The 21699-nt window shown below is 35.0% G+C and overlaps 1 protein-coding gene across 1 annotated transcript in view; it reads left to right on the forward strand.

The window, feature by feature from the left end:
• Nucleotides 1-72: 72 nt before the first annotated feature.
• Nucleotides 73-21699, forward strand: part of LOC129798101 (uncharacterized) — a 29421-nt gene continuing 7794 nt past the window's right edge. Inside the window, exons 1-2 of the mRNA XM_055841075.1 lie at nucleotides 73-427; nucleotides 14610-15390. Of these exons, the coding sequence (XP_055697050.1) occupies nucleotides 14614-15390 (777 nt within the window). The 5' untranslated portion in view covers nucleotides 73-427; nucleotides 14610-14613. The remainder of the gene's footprint in view (nucleotides 428-14609; nucleotides 15391-21699) is intronic.

Genomic DNA, 21699 nt, shown 5'->3' on the forward strand with positions numbered 1-21699 from the left:
AACATTTTCCAACCTTTTCCCAGGCTTTGTGTTGATTTCGCGCTCGCGCTTGCGGAAAAGTGACAGAAGATTGGCTTTCTCACCTGACGCGCACCAGCGAAAGAAACGTCAAATGCGCCCCGAGAGTTGTGTAAGAAAGTTTTATTTACAGTGTAGCATTTCTTGGAGTTATACACGTCGTCTTGGGGTTCTCCTTGTGATTTTTCCAGCAAATATGCAGTGAAAATTGCGTGAAAAAGTGCCTCAAATGTGTTCAAAACCACCAAAAGTGACCCAAGTGTGCTCTGTGATGGAAAATTGATTAGAATTTGCAAATTCAGAGGTGCTAATCAGTTGTTTTTGACTTCTTCTCCATAAAAGAAGAAAAAAAAACCACATACAATTAACATACAATCGACACACAGCTATTTTAGTTAAATTGGAAAAGGTGAGTTTTTTCTTTTCAATCCTCTCTGCACTTGAATGTGGGTGTTCTGTTGCCATCAACATGCCCATGGTAAATAATTGTGCCATTTGGTTATAAATGGCAAAGAGATATCAACGTAAAAAAAAGTGCGTTCCTATTTCAATTGCGAACGTGTTTTTTATCTCTTGCACTCTTATGCCACGATTTTGTGCTGTAGGAAAAAAAAGTTACATTGAAGGTAGCTTCACAGAGATGATGAGGGCCCTCAAATCAATAAAACACCCAGGGTAAATTATTAAAAAAAAAAAAACGGGGGAAGTTAAATTATGCCACTCGCACACCAAGCTCCTAAATCACAAACATATCCAGTCAATTATGCAGAGCGCGATGGTTAAATAAAAAGAAAGTTATGTACCCAACAGAGCAGTTCCACAAGAAGAGGGCCATTTGAGAGAGAGACGGAGATTATGCATTAAAACCGCAAGAATGCCTTTTTTTTTATCGTCGCGTAGCCACAAATTTCGAAACAATTCCTATTTCATAATATTTCAATTTGGATGGATGATTTTTTGCCAGGGCATCTCGCTCTGGCCTACAATTTGGTCAGAGGTGGTGCTGTGGGTGAGCGAGTGAAACGGACGGATAGGAAAGAGATGCAGGGAAAAGAGAGTAAGCGGGAGAAAGGAAAAATAAATGGCATTCCTGAAAAAGAGAAGGAATTAGTCGTCTTCACCTTCAAAAAAGATGATCTTTGCGTGATCCAAAGAGTTTTGCGTTTGCAGATGTGAAGAACCGCAATTTTGGAGGGAAATACTCTGTAGATAAAAAGGTTTTTTAGGGAGGGTACCTTACCTTTTGGTCGTTGTCTAGGTTCGTTTTAGATTAGGATAATACGGGCTTCAGACCTAATGTAGGGTTCAGACTGAAGGTTTAGCCCAGTTCTCGAAAGTCTCAAAAATGTAAAAAACAAACAATTTTCCTGATTCTTCGAAATCTAATGAATCATTTGCACTTAATATCCAATCCTACACAAAAATTTCATAAAAAATCTTTCCTGATAAGGAATTAGGCGAATTAAGCCATATGGCTAAGCCTTAGGTATAAAGCCGGTATAAGGCTTAGCCATATGGCTTAACTGCTCTAATTTCTTATCAATCAAGATTTTTTGGAAAAATTAAACTTAGGATTGGATTATAAAAGATAAGTAACTTATTAGATTCTCACAAAAAGCAATAAAATTACACGCTATTTAGGATTTTAAGACCTTCGGGAACTAGGCTAAACCTCTAGTCTGAAAACCGCTTTAGCGATATGGCTTAACTATTATAATTTCTTATCAGTCAAGATGGTCAAGATATTTTGGAAAATTTAACTTTGGATTGGATTGTAAAGGCCATTTAGGATTTCGACTCTTCCGCGTCATTAGGGTCATATATGACCCGGGGAAAAAACAATTTTTTTGACTATTTACATTAATTGAAATCTATCGGTTTGTGCACGACATCATAATAGAAGGATGTAAGATTCTTGGCTAATTTTCTCAAGACTCCAGATGTTCAGGAAAAGAAAATATTTGAGATCAAAAATCACGAATTTCGAACTTTGTGAAATGACTTTTCTTTTTCAAAAATTTTTATATTCATTTATTTTTTTCAGCAAAAAGTTCTTTGGAAATACAAAATAGAATATCCAAAGATTGTATATTGCATATTAGGTGAGATTCTTAACAATCTCACCTACTATAATCCTAACAAAATTTCATGTCCTCCGATCGCGCTCAAACTTGGCCAAAATGTGTTTCGCCACTTCCTGATCACGAATATATGGGGGGCTAAGTTACGTTCCCGGCCGGCCGGCCGGCCGTCCGGCCGCTCTTTGGAGCTTAATAGCTCCTAAACTAAAAAAGATATCGACTTGCGGTTTTCGCCAAAGGTTATATATCGCATGAAAATTGCAACTTGGTGCATTGACCCCCCACCCCCCACCTCTCCTTCCGCCATTTTGAAGACCCCCTTTTTTTGTTTTCTCAATAGCTCCGCCCCTATGGCATCGATCGGGCTCAAATTTTAGTATGTTATAGCTGGGCCTTAGAGCTTTCCATCAATATCAAACTTAAGGTCCCCCGACTCCCCTGACCCGAGTTATAAGGGTCCAAAAAAATTTCTTAAAATGGCCATAACTCCGGTTCTAATTGTCAGAATTTAAAAAGTGAGGGCTTTTTGGAAAGCTCTCGTGAAATGCCACTTCTCCTTCTAACATCGCAAGTTCATAAAACCACCGCTAGGGGCGCTATTATTAAAAAGAACATTTTTAAATCTTAAAAGTTAAATAACTCAAAAATTCCTTATGCAATCGGGCTGAAATTTTAGTATGTTGTAGCCGTTGATTATACCTATCAAACAAAAAAAACCTTAAGTCGATCCATAACCCCTGACCCGAGCTATAAGGGGTCAAAGTTCGAACATTGACCGGCCTCTATCTCCGGTTCTAATTAACATAGCGACCTAAATTTTACCTTTTTGGTTTCGTCTCGATGAGCACTTTCAGATGGAAGTTCAAAAAGTCACCACAGGTGGCGCTGTGATAGCGTCAAAATTCATCGAAATTCAAAGTCACTTTTCTCAAAAACGGCATTGTGCAAGTTAATGAAATTTTAGTATGTTGTAGTCCAGTCTAGGACGTTTCCAAAATGGTGCGTATGTGCGCTGTGGTTTCAATAGAACCGGAGATATGAGGGGTCAAAGTTCACGAAATTCAAAAAATCATATCTCCGGTTCTATGTGACCGATTTTGATGAATGAGGGCTTAAACGAAAGATCTCACCAAATGCTACAACTTTCTAGAATATTTGAACTTCGTGGGACCAACACCAGAGGCGCCACAGTCGAAAAACCAATTTCAATATCACATAACCTCAATTATCTCGGATGTCGCTGAACCGATTTTGATGATTACTTCGACATAATTATAGAGCACATTTGTCTCTACATTTCGTCCATACATCATTTTCCGCTCAGACTACGCTATCACTCCGATTTTGCCGTTTAAGTGTGAAAAAATTGATTTTTCCCATAATAACGCTTTGAAATCACTCAGATGCCAATTTGACTGACTCTACTCCACCAAGACACTTAAAATAGGGGTTTAAATGGAAAGTCCCGCAAAATACAACAATTCTTTGATTTAGTTGAAGTTCAATAAATGAACACTTGGGGCACTCTGGATGAAAAAACGAGTTAAGAAACAAAAAAACCTCGCTTATCTTGGCTTCTGAGTAATCGATGAGTTCAAGTTCTACGGCAAAATTATAGAGAACATTCTGGTCTACATTTCACCCATATAACACTTTTCTGTCAGTTCATCCAAATCCTCGATATTTTGGTTCAAATACAAAACTTGTATAATTTCACGAATTTGATTCAAGATAACTGAATGGCGTCTCCCAACTTCAGCTCTAAATCGAATTTGCATGCACTCCGAGTTAGCTCACGTTAAGAATCTCACCTACATAAGCCGGTTAGGATTATCTGTCCCTTTTGATATAATAAATTACTCTCAATTTTCCAGAAAAGCGTGTAAAATTTTCCGGGTCATATATAACCCTATAGTCCCCAAGGGTAACAGTGTTTTCGTCCCAAACCTGCAGCGAAATGTAGTTGGGTCATTGTTTTTCTTTGTGAAATGTAGGTGGGACATCTTGCTCCTGGACATTTCATCTTATATCTGATGAATTATAACATATTTTGCAATATTTTAGAGTATTCTGCAAGCGTCTCATATTGTGCAATTGTATTGTGTGTGAATAAATGTGTAGATAAGTTTATTTTTGCCAAATACCACTCAAAATATTGTGACAGTGACTGTTCAAGGGATTACCAGGAAGATTCCTTGAACACCAGGAGTACAGTGTTCATCAAAGCAATCCAGTTTGCCATGGTTTTGGCCAAATTAGTAACTTCAAGCAAAAAAAACTCTTAAAAAGCCCGTGATATAGATTTTGAAAATGGTAAATACACTTCCCTTGAGGACAACAGGGTCATATATGACCCGGGGTTTTTCCGAGTTTTCACGCAATGGAAAATTTTTTTCCTCTCTGAACTATTATATTTGATCATAAAGCATTAGGAAAAACTCAATTTTGCATGAATTCATCTGCTGAATAAAAGTGGGACGCGAAAGAGTTAAAGCCTTACGGCCTACGTCGTTTAGTCAGCAAAGAATTTTCTACAAAGTAAGGGAAAAGTGACTATGCTTCGTACGATCCCAATATATTATTATTGTAGTGACCCCGCAATATATTTTAAAAACTGGGCACTTTCCCGTAATTGTTAAAATATGGGTGCGATGAGTCATTTATTGAGAAACAGGAAAAATGTAGTCATTTCGAAGCTTGGGATTGGTCAAAGCATGGGCACTTTCCCCTATAGGGGTAGTAAATAATTTAATTTTACAAAGTTAAACCCTTCAAATGTCAAGTACTTTTGTCAAGAAATCTCGTGTTGTGTATGATCAGAGGGAAAATTATTGAAATCGCACTCACACTTGTCAGCTTTTTAGTGATCGACAGAAAACAGATTCTTATTGAATATGTACAGTAAGTACTTATAATATTATAAGGAAGTCATTACAAAAGGATTTGAATCTGTGGGGTGTGCGAGTGCGATTTCAATAATCTGCCCTCAGTAGGTAGTGCATTCTGCTCGTTCGGATCTTTGGCGGTGAGATCCCTGTCTCGATTGTCACAGTTGTGAGTTCGAGTCCCACCTGGTACAAAAGATAGTAGAGACTAAAGATATTATAAAAAAAAACTTGTCAAGGAATAAATGGCTTCTATGGGAACCGAATTTAGATTATATTCTGGGATGTTCTTGGTTTATTTAGAAGGAATTGATTACACCGAAAATTACCATACTCTATATAAAATTTTGATAGCAGGATAGTAAAAAAAAAAGTCATCCAGTTTCCGAGAAAATCAACTTTAAAGATTTTCAGACACTTTTATTCATACAATTTAATGTATAAATATCGTTCGAGTTTGCCACAATCCGATTTTGCAACGAAGGAATCACACCTCTATAAGCTGATCTAGGCTTATCACTGGCTTTTACTTCAAGCCTCCCCTAGATTCTAATTTCCGGTAGTAAATTTTACTAGCAGTATTTTATGAAACTACTCGGATTTTTTTTATGTTTTCAATAATATTTTTCACCTCAAATCTAAAATTATACAATTTGTGTAGAAATTTTCAAGAAATCAGCTGTTGAAACTTTAATATGGACTTCAGATCTGAGGTTTAGGAACATGGCTTAAATTATAGGATTTCAAAATAGTCGAGTGTTTTGGAGAAATTTAGACTTAGGTTACTAGAATAAGAGCAGTCAATTTAAAGAGTCAAGTTAAAAAGTCAAGATTTTAAAAGTTCGCAAATTTTAAATAAAAATATTCAAATTATGAAAATTATTTTATTAATAATAATCTTGATTGTTTATAATTACATAATCCTATATCGTAAAAATGATATCCTTATATAAACATAATCTAATTTTTGTTACGTTTTCTGGCCACGTATACTCGTATTATTATTGATAATTGTTTTTATGAACGTTTGTAGATAATTTCCCATGCATTAAGCGTCCGTCGGCGTCTTAGTTGTGGATCCAACAATTCACAATTAAATTGTATTAAATTTGTTTTGGTTTAATTATTTTCAAAGTTATTACGAATTTTATATAGTTACATATAAGTTATATTAAAATACCAATCAGTATACTTGAAGCTTGACTAGAAGTCTGATATATTTTATTATAAATATCTTTCTTTATTATTTTAATTTTTTCATTTTTATAACATATAAAATAATGTAAGAGGGTCGGGCCCTAAAATGCGAATTAAGTATCATATAAAATATCATTTTTAATGTCTCTATGCGAATGAAAAACAAAACATTTATTAAAGAATGTGATAAATTGGTAATTTTTATTTGGAATATTTTATGTTCTTTTTGTATTATGTAACATTACGATTCTAAAATGTTTCTTTTTTTAATAATATCAAAATTGAACCCAATTTATTTCCTTAAACCTAGATCAATATAATTTATGAATCTTTAAGTTGTCATTCTCTTACAAATAATAAAATGAGTCATACGAAAATTATATTTATGGGATCCAGTAAATCAATTAAAGAGTTGAACAAACCGACAAAAACTTTTAACTTCTGGCTACTTAAGAAATATCAAACTTCTATGTATATTTTATCAAAACACATTTATATAACGTACAATTTTCGCAAACTCTGGTATTTATTTACGCAATGTGTATTATAGATTAGAAAAGTATTTCTTATCTTGAGTCTTAATTCTTCTGGCGAATGGAAATACACGGTCTGCAGATTTAGCTTCATTTGGATTTTTTGCCTTAATTCTCTTTATTCTACTGTCCTTAATTTTTTTTTATTTTACTAATTTTTAATAATTGTTCCTGTTCTTAAGTTTAAAAGCCTGAAAGAAAAATAATTTTTGCTAATTATAATTTATTGTAAATAACAATTCGGATATGATCAATTGAGTAACTTACAATTGGTAACATTTGAATGAAACGATCACTGGCAATATCGTGTGAAGCATAAAATGATGAATAAATATCTCTTACAACAATTAGATGCAATTTTGTGTGTAATAAAATGATAGTTGATATTTGAGAAGAATGTTAAACTATCAACATTGTTTACTTGTATGCTTCAATATATACTTCCTCTCTATATATATATCGAGCAATTATTATGTATATCTCTGTCCATCTCTGTCTCTCTTAAGCCTCTTGAACTCGCGCGACAGGAGTAATGTTGTATTTTATGTTTTACGCGCGCGCCAGAGAACTCTGGAATGCGGGCAAGAGATGAGAAGAGTCTCTTCTCAGGTTGGATTTCTTTCTTCTTTTTGCCATGTAATCTTCCATCATATTCGGTGGTCTGCCTTTTCAATTCAGTAACAAGAACAAGAAACATATCTCAAGTTGACTAGATAAGTCTATTTTAGCTTTGTGGCATAAAAAAAACATGAAGCACGTTGCATAGTTTGCGGAATTTATACCCATAAATACCTTTAATTGGAGGATTTTTTTTATAAAAGACTTTTTCCTGTGATCATGAGATTTTTCTGAAGAGTGTCAGTTAATATTGAAGACTGAAGTATGTTGTTTTTACCTTACATCAACAATAGACACAAAATTGGACCAAATTGGACTGAACTATCAATGGATATTGTTGCTGAAAAAAAAGTGTTGCATGTTTAGCTTATATTTGAATACGTGGGGGGATTTTTTTTTCTTTTAGTGAAGGAGCTTGAGATGTGAAGGCAAAGTGGCCACAATTACGTGTGTACGACCTCGATTCTGAGCTGTAAACATGCAAATCTTCCCATTGTAGTCAATTAAAGTGATTTTTGTGTGTAACTTTCTTTTGAAATCGTAAACACCATGAAGTAGATTTTTGAGGGAAAGATACAGTCAGTCCCATTAATTTCTGTACACCTTTACTTTTCTTTGTCCAAAACTGAATTATAGAAAGAGAATATCATTGTAATAAACAATTTCTCATATTAGGTAAGGTCAAATTCACCAGCGTCAGACAAAAATTTGGCTGGGTATTACAGAAAAGGTTGAAGTGTTTTAGATTAAGGAGAAATGGTGTACTGTACAAGATAATTGGTATTGTCCTTGGCCTAGAGTAACCCACTAAGCTATATTTTTGTCTGGTTATGCTCGTGATTTTACCGTTTTTAAAATCAAGATACTTGTTTAGAAAATTTCCCTTCCTAAATAGGGATGAGTGGGGCAATTTCACGCAGCTGGACTTTTTCAAGATTCATTTGCTTTTGAAATTCATACCGCTTTTGAAATTCGTTTTCTTATAAGTTTTATACTTGAAATAAGATATGTTTGTCTCTTTTTGTCAAATGAAAATTTAAATTTCATTTTAATTTTAATTTGTCAGAAAGAGACAACTAGGGTGAAAGGAATGTCTATTGACACTTTAGGAACTCGTGTCAGCACCTATTGACACCCTACTCTGTATCATTTGGGATACAAAATTTGAACATCTCTGTTTATAGTAAAAAGTATATTACAGAAAAAAACGTTAATTACTTATATTTTACTAGATAAATTAAATAATTTTCAACATTTTGACAAAAGTGTCAATAGGGGTTCCCTGTCCAACAGACGTTCATCCGACCTTATATCTGATTTTAGTTTGAAAGACTGAGAGATAAAATTTCAATCAATTGAATTTCACTGAGGTGAAAAGGTATGCCAGGGCCATTATATTAAAAAAGCCGAATTATCAAAAGTCTACTGCAAACCATTTCAAAAGTTCCATTTGAAAATAACTCATAAAAAAATATTAGGGGAGATTATGGCAAAAAGTCACAAATTGAAAATTTCAAAATTCAATATCTTCCAAGATAAAAAAGATATCAGCTTAAATTTTTTTTCCATAGATTGCCTCCATTGACCTTTATTAATGTCGTAAGTTTCTTAGAATTCGAATAAGGGATCTCGAAAACAAAAATTATTGAACTTTTTAGTCCTATTTTTGAATTATTTTCCTTATAGAAGATATGTATCAATTTTTACGTACTCATTTTCCAAAATTGATGCACTAGTGAATATATCCTAATTCATTTGGATTCTTTAAACACGAAAGTACTATCCGTTTTACCATTTTACAAAGATTCTTTTCTCCAGAAATTCTTTTATTAAAAATGACCCAAAATGACCATTTGGGGTAAAAAGTAACAAAAGGTATGGGGCAAAAAGTAACAAAACTGAAGCAGTTTCTAATGTCTCACGGCAAAAAGAAACGTCATTGTCATGGATCGCCACTTGTTGTTTATTTTGCATCGGTTTCATTTTGTATCGACTATATGCAGTCGCTTGTGTGTTTGTTCATTTCTCCAAGTTTCTATAAGTCTGAATGTTCCTTAATTTATTTATTGATCATATGAGAAAACTTTAAGGTTTACAAGTGTGACATTCTAATAATTTAAATAGTTTAGTTCACAAATCTCTGCGTATGGTGTGAAGTGGTGTTCTGGTCAGATAAACTGCCAAATTTCTGTCGAGTTTTACTGTATCTGAAATATTAGGTGAGATTCTTAACAATCTCACCTACTATAATCCTAACAAAATTTCATGTCCTCCGATCGCGCTCAAACTTGGCCAAAATGTGTTTCGCCACTTCCTGATCACGAATATATGGGGGGCTAAGTTACGTTCCCGGCCGGCCGGCCGGCCGTCCGGCCGCTCTTTGGAGCTTAATAGCTCCTAAACTAAAAAAGATATCGACTTGCGGTTTTCGGCAAAGGTTAAATATCGTATGAAAATTGCAACATGGTGCATTGACCCCCCACCCCCCACCCCTCCTTCCGCCATTTTGAAGACCCCCCTTTTTTTGTTTTCTCAATATCTCCGGTCCTATGGCATCGAGCGGGCTCAAATTTTAGTATGTTATAGCTGGGCCTTAGAGCTTTCCATCAATACCAAACTTAAGGTCACCCGACCCCCCTGACCCGAGCTATAAGGGTCCAAAAAAATTTTCTTAAAATGGCCATAACTCCGGTTCTAATTGTCAGAATTTAAAAAATGAGGGCTTTTTGGAAAGCTCTCGTGAAATGCCACTTCCTTTTCTAACATCGCAAGTTCATAAAACCACCGCTAGGGGCGCTATTATTAAAAAGAAAATTTTCAAATCTTAAAAGTTAAATAACTCAAAAATTCCTTATGCAATCGAGCTGAAATTTTAGTATGTTGTAGCCGTTGATTATACCTATCAAACAAAAAAAACCTTAAGTCGATCCATAACCCCTGACCCGAGCTATAAGGGGTCAAAGTTCGAACATTGACCGGCCTCTATCTCCGGTTCTAATTAACATAGCGACCTAAATTTTACCTTTTCGGTTTCGTCTCGATGAGCACTTTCAGATGGAAGTTCAAAAAGTCACTACAGGTGGCGCTGTGATAGCGTCAAAATTCATCGAAATTCAAAGTCACTTTTCTCAAAAACGGCATTGTGCAAGTTAATGAAATTTTAGTATGTTGTAGTCCAGTCTAGGACGTTTCCAAAATGGTGCGTATGTGCGCTGTGGTTTCAATAGAACCGAAGATATGAGGGGTCAAATTTCACAAAATTTAAAAAATCATATCTCCGGTTCTATGCGACCGATTTTGATGAATGAGGGCTTAAACGAAAGATCTCACCAAATACTACAACTTTCTAGAACATTTGAACTTCGTGGGACCAACACCAGAGGCGCCACAGTCAAAAAACGAATTTCAATATCACATAACCTCAATTATCTCGACTGTCGCTGAACCGATTTTGATGATTGCTTCGACATAATTGTAGAGGACATTTGTCTCTATATTTCGTCCATACATCATTTTCCGCTCAGACTACGCTATCACTCCGATTTTGCCGTTTAAGTGTGAAAAAATTGATTTTTCCCATAATAACGCTTTGAAATCACTCAGATGCCAATTTGACTGCCTCTACTCCACCAAGACACTTAAAATATGGTTTTAAATGGAAAATCTCACAGAATACAACAATTCTTTGATATAGTTGAAGTTCAACAAATGACTACTTGGGGCACTCTGATGGATGAAAAAACGAGTTAAGAAACAAAAAACCTCGATTATCTTGGCTTCTGAGTAATCGATGAGATCATGTTCTATGAAAAAATTATAGAGAACATTCTGGTCTACATTTCACCCATATATCACTTTTCTGTCAGTTCATCCAAGTCCTTGATATTTTGGTTTAAATACAAAATTTGTATAATTTCACGAATTTGATTCAAGATAACTGAATAGCGACTCACAATTTCAGCTCTAAATCGAATTTGCATGCACTCCGAGTTAGCTCACGTTAAGAATCTCACCTACATAAGCCGGTTAGGATTATCTGTCCCTTTATTTTTAAAAGAATACAAAACATTTCTTTCCATTATTTTTTTGTTTTGTTTTGATTATACACTTAAGTGATATTAACTCGGCAACTCGTCGTCAAATTAGAAATTTCTGGAGCGCTCGGGTACTTTGTAAAAAAAAAATATCCGTCTTGTGACTTTTTGACTTAGTAATACAGGGGTTATTATTATTTATTAATTATATTACAATTTTTCGAAATAGTAATATTAGCAAAACTACAAGTTTATTCAAGGTAGTATCAAATGGGGTAGTGGAATTAGCTTTTTTTAATTCTTTTTGGAATAATTTGACGTGAAAAAAGTTTTTGTATTATTCCCAACTCATAATAACTTTTGTTTTGTGAACAAGGTTTTGTAAATTTCTGTGAGAGTGAGCGAGATGAGTAGATTTAGATTAATTCTCTCTAACTGACACAAGGGTGTACCCGGGAGTTTAGTTAGGTTGTCAGGTCAGTGACATACCAAAAATATGTTCACAAAACAAAAGTTATTGTGCATTGAGCATCCGCAACGTGTAACGTTCAATAATTTTTGTTTAGTAAACACGTGTTTGACGTTTCAGGCAGACCTGTCCTCGTTAAAAGCCGTGTAATATCGGAAATTTTGTGTTGATAATTTTAATGAAAATTACAGATAGCCATACTGGTAACACTAATCCCGCTCACTCACGGTGCCATGATAAATATTTTTATCCCAAAAAGACATAATAGAAAGAAAAACTCTCATTAAAATAAATTGTCTTCTTGATATCTTTGTCAGAAGACGGGTAGCTCTTCACTACACATACTTTTACTTGAATCTTGCAGAAATACAAAGAAATTAAATGCAAATATCACTTCAAATGGAAAGTTCTAAAATCGCGCGCAATTCAACTGTGAGAGAGAGATAGAGACACAAATAACTCACTTGACAAACGTCTGTCGGCGCTGCGGTTGCAAAAAAATCTCTAAAATGCCACAAAATATTTTCTTCCCTATTTTATGCTTATTAGCAGGTCGTGTCCCTTCTTGTAATATGTACTTTTGCATTCCTTATTAACCAAAATAGTGTTGTACAAAAGGATTTTTCTCAAACTTATCCTGAATTTTGGGACAGCTCAAAAGAATATGAGTCTTCCAGCTCAAAATTTCATCCCAATGTTTTTGTTGTAATATCGACAATTATTCACAATTATAACTAATATAACTGTATTCAACTAAATTATTAAAAGCATTTTCTTGTGAAAATGACTTAACTCTAAGGAATTAAACAATTTTCACATTAAAAAACCTCTCATTTTCTCTACGTGAATTTTCGCGGCATTTCGAAGAATGTCAACAGACACCACCAAATTCACTTCGGCTTTTATTTTAGCACAGGCCTGATTTAGTCACATTTTCTGTGTCTCGTGCTTTTCCATCGCGTATGAAAGTTTAATGCAATGACTGTTTTCCTTTAGAGGATAAAACAATAGTAAACAAAATTTTATTCCCGACTTGAAATTCTTAAGGGAAAGCTGAGAAATTAAAGAAAATAAAATTGAACAAATTTATTGCTTTTTACATTACATCACTTAAAATACTTGTGGTTCTCAGATTTTTACTGCGTATATTGATAGAATACAGCCCTTTAAATACTATTCTGGACAAATATCGTTACACTGCAATGTTTTGTGCATAATTTTTCTATGAATTTTGGTTTGGCGTCGCCAATTTTCTGTATTTTTCCACACCATAATTTTCTTTTTATTCCGATAAAATAAAATCAAGATATTGAGACCCGAATTAGTCAGAAAATCAGACAATAAAATATCTTTATATATTTTAGTGATTTTATTTACAAAATGTACATCATATTTACATTGTAGAGTTCTTATATCAATAATATCAGTACACAATAAAAAAAAGTTAAAACTGTTAAAACACTGAAAGATTATGTTTTTCATAAACTTTTTCTGCATTCTGGGCACTCTTTCTGCAATTTGATTTCACGACAAATAATCTGGAAGCTGTCCTAATGCTTGTACTTGCGGTACACCACAATTAAAGGAAGAAAATATTAGCTCTCACAAACGAAGTGTTAATACACTATTTTTCCATCATTTGCACTTACTTTGTAAAATTTAATGTCCTATCTATATACTCGACTTTTCTGCACACGCTGGCGCATTTCAAAACTCTAATTAATGTGAGATATCACATTTTTCACAAATTTTCACTAGCAGATGAACTTCTGCTTAGCAGACAAAGCAGAATTTGACAATTTGGCAGCGTCATACAAAAAGAAGACAAGTTGTATATAACTTGTGTCTTTTATAGAACAAATGTAACTAAAAGATATCAGAACATGATGTTCATACAATTTCACGACATTATGTAAACCTAACAGCAAGAGTATGTAAAATAAATATACTTTCGATATTTTCGACATAGATTTACACATCTTCACTCAAAAATAGATTATATTATGACAAGTTTATGGACCTAAAAACATTTAGTCGTTATTTTAAGGGGAAATACCATTATAATAACTGGAATTTATTAAATAAAATGTATTATATTTATAAATAGAAAATAACTGATATTTTCTACGTATTTTTTGTTAAGTTATTTTTCTGGCATACAACGCACATAATTTTCAGATATTATCAATATTATACTTCCATCATGCTCATACATTATATTTTTTAGAAATAGCTCGATTACATTAAAAATATGTTAGTTACATTTGAGACATACATTATTTGGATATCAAATGCCGCTTGGGTTACAAAACAAAAATTATTGTTCGTTGGGTATAATGCGCCGCGCACAATAACTTTTGTTTGCAAACATGTTTTCGGAGCTTCCTGTGAAAGAGAATGAGATCTAGACCTAGTCGTCTCACTCACTCTCATTGGCAGTTTAGAAAACATGTTTACAAAACAAAAATTATTGTTCGTTGGGTATAACAAATAGCTATAATTTTTAATTTTCACATGTTTCTGGATCGATATTTAGAAAGATAAATAAATAGGGGACAAAACAAGAGAAATTTTTATTTCGGGCATATTTTGATCAAATTTACAAAGCGTTCGAATATTTGTGTTACGGACTGTACGTTCTGTAGAGAAAGAAAATAACAGAAGCACCATCATTCATTGAGCGAACGGGCTCTCCTGTTTCACACTTTTCAATCAATTTGTCCACGCTAATTTGACCAAAAGTTGTTCTTTTTTTTTTGTTCTCCCAAATTCAGCACAATGACGAAAGATCATGCGGCTTATGCCACAGCGACATTTTACACGGAAACACCGCCATCGACAAAATCTGAACCATCGGAGGATGATGAGAGAAAAACGATTGCTGATGAGGATGCCAATCAGAAGTACGAATCCCTATTTGCTAGTTTTTCCAATCAATTGCGCATTCTGGATGAGGAGTTGTGCATTGAGAAGAACTACAGGAATGTGCAATTGACGGAAATAATTACGGCTCTGCTGGCGGTGGAGGCGAAATTGAGGCGGGAGCAGAAACGTATAAAACAAAAGTTGTATGAGAAAGATGAACAAATAAGTTACCAATTGAATGAAATTGAAAACTACAAAATTGCCAGGAGACTCTGTGGTAAATGTTCACGTTCCCTGCCTGGCGAAAGTCGCAATGCTGAAACGCAGACAGAAAGGCAACAGGAAGACTTTAAGATTGAGAATATCAATCATCGTGTAACAATAACAACGATCAACAACGAAAGTGAATCACCTCAGACAACCAATTGCATCTATGTTAGTGGTGAGAGTGATGAGCAGCATAGAATGCTGAGGATTGCACCAGGCGTAGCACCGGAAAAGCCCAAACCGCCCATTGCAAAAATCCGAACAGTCAAACCATTGGCTAATTGTGAGGAAATCCCCGTGAACCTAGAACAGCCCGAAGTCACAGATGATTGGTACTCGAGTAGTGATATTGAGGACAATGATTGCATATCGACAAATTTGTACGATCGCAGTGTCAATCCTGTGCTGGAATGTGTTAATCAGGTAAGTGAATATTATAAAATTGTTTTTAGAAATTAAACAAAACTCAAAATAGCTTTCACAGCATATCACCGCACTAAATTGTTGAAAAATGAAACAAGCTAATGATTTATTTATTTCTCATTATGTGTCAACAAAACAATGTTCTCACACAATAAAGTTGAAAGCAAAGACAATTAAAATGTGAAGAAAAATGGAAAATAACATTTCTACATAAATATTTATGAAAAAAAAGAGCAGCTTCAAAATAATACAAACAGAGAAATTAAATTTATATTTTATTTGGATTTTAAGATTATTTCTTTGCAAGATTTTTATTTTATAATAAAATCGGAAATATTGGTGCTATTTTAAAATTTTAATTAAAAATGAACATGTTTTTTTTAACACATTACTGTTCTTAAGTGCGCCTGCGTGATGGATTTTTCTTTGCATTGGTTCGTGTCATGACTGTTTCCGTGGTTTTAGAACATGGCGAGGATTGGGGAACACAGTCGAGACAGGAACCAAAACAAATAAATGTCGATAATGCAGAAGCACTTCAGAACAGTAAAGTGCTAAGAAAACATGTTCATTGAAATAGTACCATAAAGTTGAACTTGAAATTTTTTTCTGTGTTTAATTTGTGTCAAAAATGAATAGTAGAGCAAGCTGGGACAGACTTAAATCGTGGAATATCTTAGTTTGTCTTATAAAGTGAAACTAGTTGTATTTATTGAAATCTTTATTAATATTATAGCGTACAATGGGGTATTTTGGAACAAAATCTAATTTTGAACTTAGGGATTTTCAATAAAGATAAAATTAAGACTGCATAGAAGTACAAGACTTCATGGAAAATTCAGGAAATCTCAAAGTTCAAAATTAAGTCCTGTAGTTCTTTTCAAAAATACCCGATTGTACTTCTAATAAAATATTTAATTCCACAAAATATTTTAGGTTACTTAGGATCTTTAATTGGCTGAAGCTTCAAAACATTTCAAGCTTTTAGCTAATCAGAAAACACGATGAACTTAAAATATTATATGAGATTCAATATTTAATAACTTCCGAATAATGCTTAATCCAAGAATTTTCTACAAATTGGAGGATTAAGGGAGATTGAGGCAAAATGTCACAATTCGATAATTTAAAAACTCAATATTTTCAAAGATGAAAGAGACTAATGGGCCATTTCCATTGAGAAATTTCTCAACAAATTTGTTGGAAAATTTTCAACTCTATATGAGAAAGTGCTTTTATGAGAAAAAGTTTAATATGGCTGAAATAAAAATTGAGAACAGTTCTATTGGGAACAGCGGAATTCAAGTACTTGTAGGTTCCTTGCGGTAAAAATAGTGCGTTCAGTGAGAAAATGTCCTTGTGAGTCGGATACAGTATGCCCAACACTTTGGTTTGAGAGTTCGAGCAAGGAATATGGTAGAAAAAAGTGTTCAAATTTTGAGCACTGTTTTCATAATATTTTCATTTCAGGAAAAAAATCAATGATGATTAATTTATTTTCCGTAATTTGTGCAGTAGTGAGTCCTTCTAGTATAACTTCAATTCCCTATACATTAATCTACTATCCGTTTCCGAAATTTTCTTCTATATTTTTTTTTAATTAAAATGACAAATTGGGGTAAAAAGGAACAAAAATATACACTGCATGAAAATGATGCATCTGGTTGAAAAATTGTAAAAGAAAAAATTTCCTTTCAATATGTGTTACGATATTAATTTCATTTACCAGAATTAATAATTATTACATCTAACCTTGGAAAGTCCAACAGAGTCTGATTCGGTGTATTTTGTGCTTCTATGAACGATAGGGACAAAAGTAGCCCAAAAATTTAAGTAATTTTTCTGACAATACCAATGATTAATAATTTTCGTTCTAATGAACAATATTACGTATGAGTATTGTAGTTTTTATTTCCAAAAGGGTTTTATTTAAAAAAAAAATGAATGTATGTAAGAGGTAGTGTAATGTATGAGAGAGAGAGTAGAGAGAGTATGAGAGTGATAGACTAAAATATAAAGGAAGAAGAAGAAGAATAAGGAGAAAAGGAGTGATAGTTAAGCAGTGAACGCGGACGAGTGAACATCTAAACGTGGTAAGTGAACAAGCGGGATATCGTATAAATCTTATATGGGGGCTCAACCAGCCAAAGTGCGTAAAGAGTAAGAGACAAACGTGGAAAAACTAATACACTCAGTCCCGGCATTAAGTCCTTCGGGATTATGCACCTGACGGAATTATGCACACACAATTATGCATATTTGCCTACCATCGGGGGTCAATTTATGAAATCATTTTTGAAATACGCCTGAATGCATACTATGTTGCGACGCGGGAAATTTGAAAACATTTTGCTACTTTTTCAGACAAAATTTTAATTTCTTTTTTTTAAGGTATTTTTTTTTATTATTCTAACCATTTATTGAAGAACTCTGGCCATGTACTGTTTGTTAATGCATTTATATTGTTGAATTAGTTGAAACATTTGAATCTTTTTGTTTGAACTACTTTTACCGACTTTTACTCTGCGCGAAATTCGTTCAACGGTCAATTTATTCAAAAGAAATCCCCTGTAGGTATGCAAATTTTCTCGATGCATAATGCCATTTCGCGCGTTTTTTTTCGGTCCCGAAAATGTGCATAATGCCGGGATCTAGTGTATTTAGTGATATTTAGAGAGACAAAAAGACCCCATTTTCATAAATGGAAAGCGAATTAAAAAAATTTAAAAAAGATTTTTTGAAGAAACTGTGTGATGAAAAAGGAATTGATTCTACGGGGAAAAAGTGCGAATTAATTGAGAAACTGTTAAACTTTAGTGGAAGTTCAGGGAGTTTCGAGGGTTTCGAGGAAGAATTGCAAGAAACGGTGATTGCATCATCTTCGACGCCATTAAAAAAGACAAACGAGAACGCGACAAACGAGAACGAGACAAACGAGAACGAGGCACACGAGAACGAGACAGGGAAAACCAAGATGGCGAATTCAGAGCAAAACGTGGCAAAGACGCGAAAATTCACTTTCGCGGATATCGAGGATTCATTTGAGAAATTTTCCGGAGAAGGAGACTCTAAAGACGTGTACGAGTGGGTAGAAGATTTTGAGCAAACGGCAGACAGTCTTGATTTGAATGAATTGGAGAAATTCATTTTCGGACGACGATTCCTGATCAAAACCGCGAGAGATTTTGTGAAAGGCTCTGTGGGACTCAATTCATGGGAGAAGTTAAAAGAGGCTTTACAGGAGGAGTTTCAGTCGAAGCTCACAAGCGCAGAAGTCCATAAAATGCTACAAAGACGCAAGAAGAAAGAGACCGAGACTTTTCGTCAATATGTGTACGCCATGAACGAGATCGCTAAGAAAGCTCCGAAGAAGACACCTGTTGAAGAAGAATCCGTGTGCTCCTACATTGTGGATGGCATTGGAGATAACCCACAAACGAAAATGAATTTGTACGGGGCAAAATCCATCAGTGATTTGAAGGAGCGACTCAATCAGTATGAAAGAATGAGACAGCAAATGACTTCCAGTGTCAAAAAGCATGGTGAAAAAAGTGAGGAGAAAAATGGCGGAAAAAGTGGTGAAAAATTCAGTGGTGCAAGTGGCAAAGAGAAACCTACGAGGCAAGAGAAAAAGACAGGAAGTAGTGACGAGATACGGTGTTATAATTGTGGAAAACCGGGACATTATGCTGGGGACTGTGAAACGAAAGGAAGAGGCCCGAAATGTTTCAATTGTAACGAATATGGTCATCTTTCACGCCAGTGTAAAGCGCCCAAGGAGACCAAAGAGAAAGAGAGTAATGAGGGGAAAGAGGGGAAGGCAGGAGAACGCGCGCAAATTGGTGAAGCGAAATTAGCTGCGACAGCACTTCCAATGGTGAATGTGATCGTGGAATCAGAGGTGAATTCAAACTCTTTGTTTGACAGTGGCTGTAACCTCAATTTGCTGAGAGAAGATTTTCACAAGAAAATTGGATCACCAACAGTGGAAAATTCTAAGATGTTCTTTATTGGCTTTGGAGGAATACGTGTAGAGTCCAAGGGAACTGTGAAAATTTCAGTTTGTGTCGAAGGAGTTCAGTGTGATAGAGTGGAATTTCATGTTGTTCCTGAAGATTCCATGCCCCATGAGATGTTGCTAGGAATGGCAATTTTAGGATTTATCAACGTGGAATTTGCCGAAGGAGGATTGAAAATCAGCGCCGTGAAACCAAGAGGATCCAAACCAATCGAGTCCGTGAACGAGAACAGTGACAGTACAGTGTCTGAAATGATGAACATTTTGGTGGAATGCGAGAACGAGTTGGATGTTCCAGAGAAGTATGCTGAGGAAATACGTGAATTAGTTGAAAATTATACGCCAAATTCAAGTGCAAAGTGTAACGTGGAAGCCAAAATTGTTTTGACAGATGAGGCCCCGATTGCTTGCAATCCACGACGATTCTCAGAGTGTGAACAACAGTTGATCGATAAACAAGTGGACGAATGGCTCGAAAGCAACAAAATAAGGTACAGTACAAGTGAATTTACTAGTCCTGTTACTATTGCCCCAAAGAAGGATAAATCCAAGAGAATTTGTATCGATTTTCGTCCGATAAATAAGAAGATAGTCCGTGATAAATTCCCAATGAGAAATGCCGAGGATCAAATTGATAGATTGAAGAGTGCAAAGTTTTATACGACGTTAGATTTGAAAAATTCATATCTTCACGTGCCAATCGCAGAGGAATCCAAGAAGTATACAAGTTTTGTGACACATTCCGGACAATTTGAGTTCAATTACCTACCATACGGATTGTGTGTGAGTGCATCAGTATTCAGCCGATTTATTGCTGATGTTTACCGCGATTTACTGAGGAAGAGAACCATTCTGGTGTACGTAGACGATATTATTATTCCGGGAGAGACTGAGGAAGATTGTCTTGAGAAATTACGAGAAGTCCTTGAAGTAAGCGCTGCCAATAATGTGAATTTTAATTGGAAAAAGTGTCATTTTCTTCAGAAAAGGGTTGAATATCTGGGTTATGTGATTGAAGATGGACGTGTTACGATTTCTCCTGATAAAGTGAAAGCCGTGATGAATTATCCACCACCAAAAGATGAGAAAGAACTTCAAAGATTTCTGGGACTTGCTGGATATTTTCGAAAATTCATTGAGAATTATGCAGTGATTGCGAGACCGTTGACAGATTTGTTGTGTGCGAAGAATACCTTTGTGTTTGAGGAACCCCAGAGAAAGTGTTTTGAGACCCTAAAGAGGATGCTAGGAGAATCACCTGTGCTTATGATTTACGATCCTAACGCGGAGACAGAAGTACATACAGATGCGTGCGAGATTGGATACGGAGGAGTTTTACTTCAACGAGGAGAGGACGATAAGTTTCATCCAGTGTATTACATGAGTAAGAAGACCACCGATTCCGAGAAGAAGTATTCCTCATATTTACTTGAAGCTCTTGCAGTAGTTAGTGCAGTTCGTAAATTTCGTGTTTATTTGGTGGGAAAGCATTTTAAAATCGTTACCGATTGTGCAGCTTATGAGAAGACGTTGAAGAATAAAACCGGAAAAAAGTTGATTTCACGTGTAACACAATGGGTTTTAGAGTTAGAAGAGTATGATTACGAGGTCGAGCATCGTTCGGCAACACAGCTGAGACACGCTGACGCTTTAAGCCGTGCACCCGTGATGATAGCTTATGCGGATCCGTTGACTGAAGCAATTAAAAATGCGCAAAAACGAGATGAGAGAACTCACGTGATATCCGAGATTTTGAAAACCCGAACATACGAAGATTATTGTATGAAAGATGATCTCCTGATGAAAGTGATTGATGGACGAGATGTATTAGTGGTACCTGCAGATATGCAGAACGAAATTATCAAACGTGCGCACGAGAACGGGCATTTTGGTGTTCAAAAATTGGAATCCATCATCAAAAGAGATTACTACATACCTGAGTTGAAAGAAAAAATTAAGAGACACGTGGAATGCTGTGTGAAGTGTATCTTAGCCGAGAGGAAGCGTGGTAAAGTGGATGGGAAATTGATCCCAATCGCGAAAGGAGACATTCCTTTTGATACCTACCACATCGACCATTTGGGACCGTTGGATGCCACCGAGAAGATGTACAAGTATTTATTTGTGGTCATAGATGGTTTTACAAAATTTGTGTGGATTTACCCGACGAAGACAACAAACGCGAATGAGGTGATTTCTAAGCTGACGCTCCAAAGTGATTTTTTTGGAAACCCCAGGCGAATTATCAGTGACAGAGGAGGTGCTTTTATAAGCAAAGATTTTAAGGAGTA

Source organism: Phlebotomus papatasi, chromosome 1 (genome assembly GCF_024763615.1).
Source record: "Phlebotomus papatasi isolate M1 chromosome 1, Ppap_2.1, whole genome shotgun sequence".
Classification (NCBI taxonomy): Eukaryota; Metazoa; Arthropoda; class Insecta; order Diptera; family Psychodidae; genus Phlebotomus; species Phlebotomus papatasi.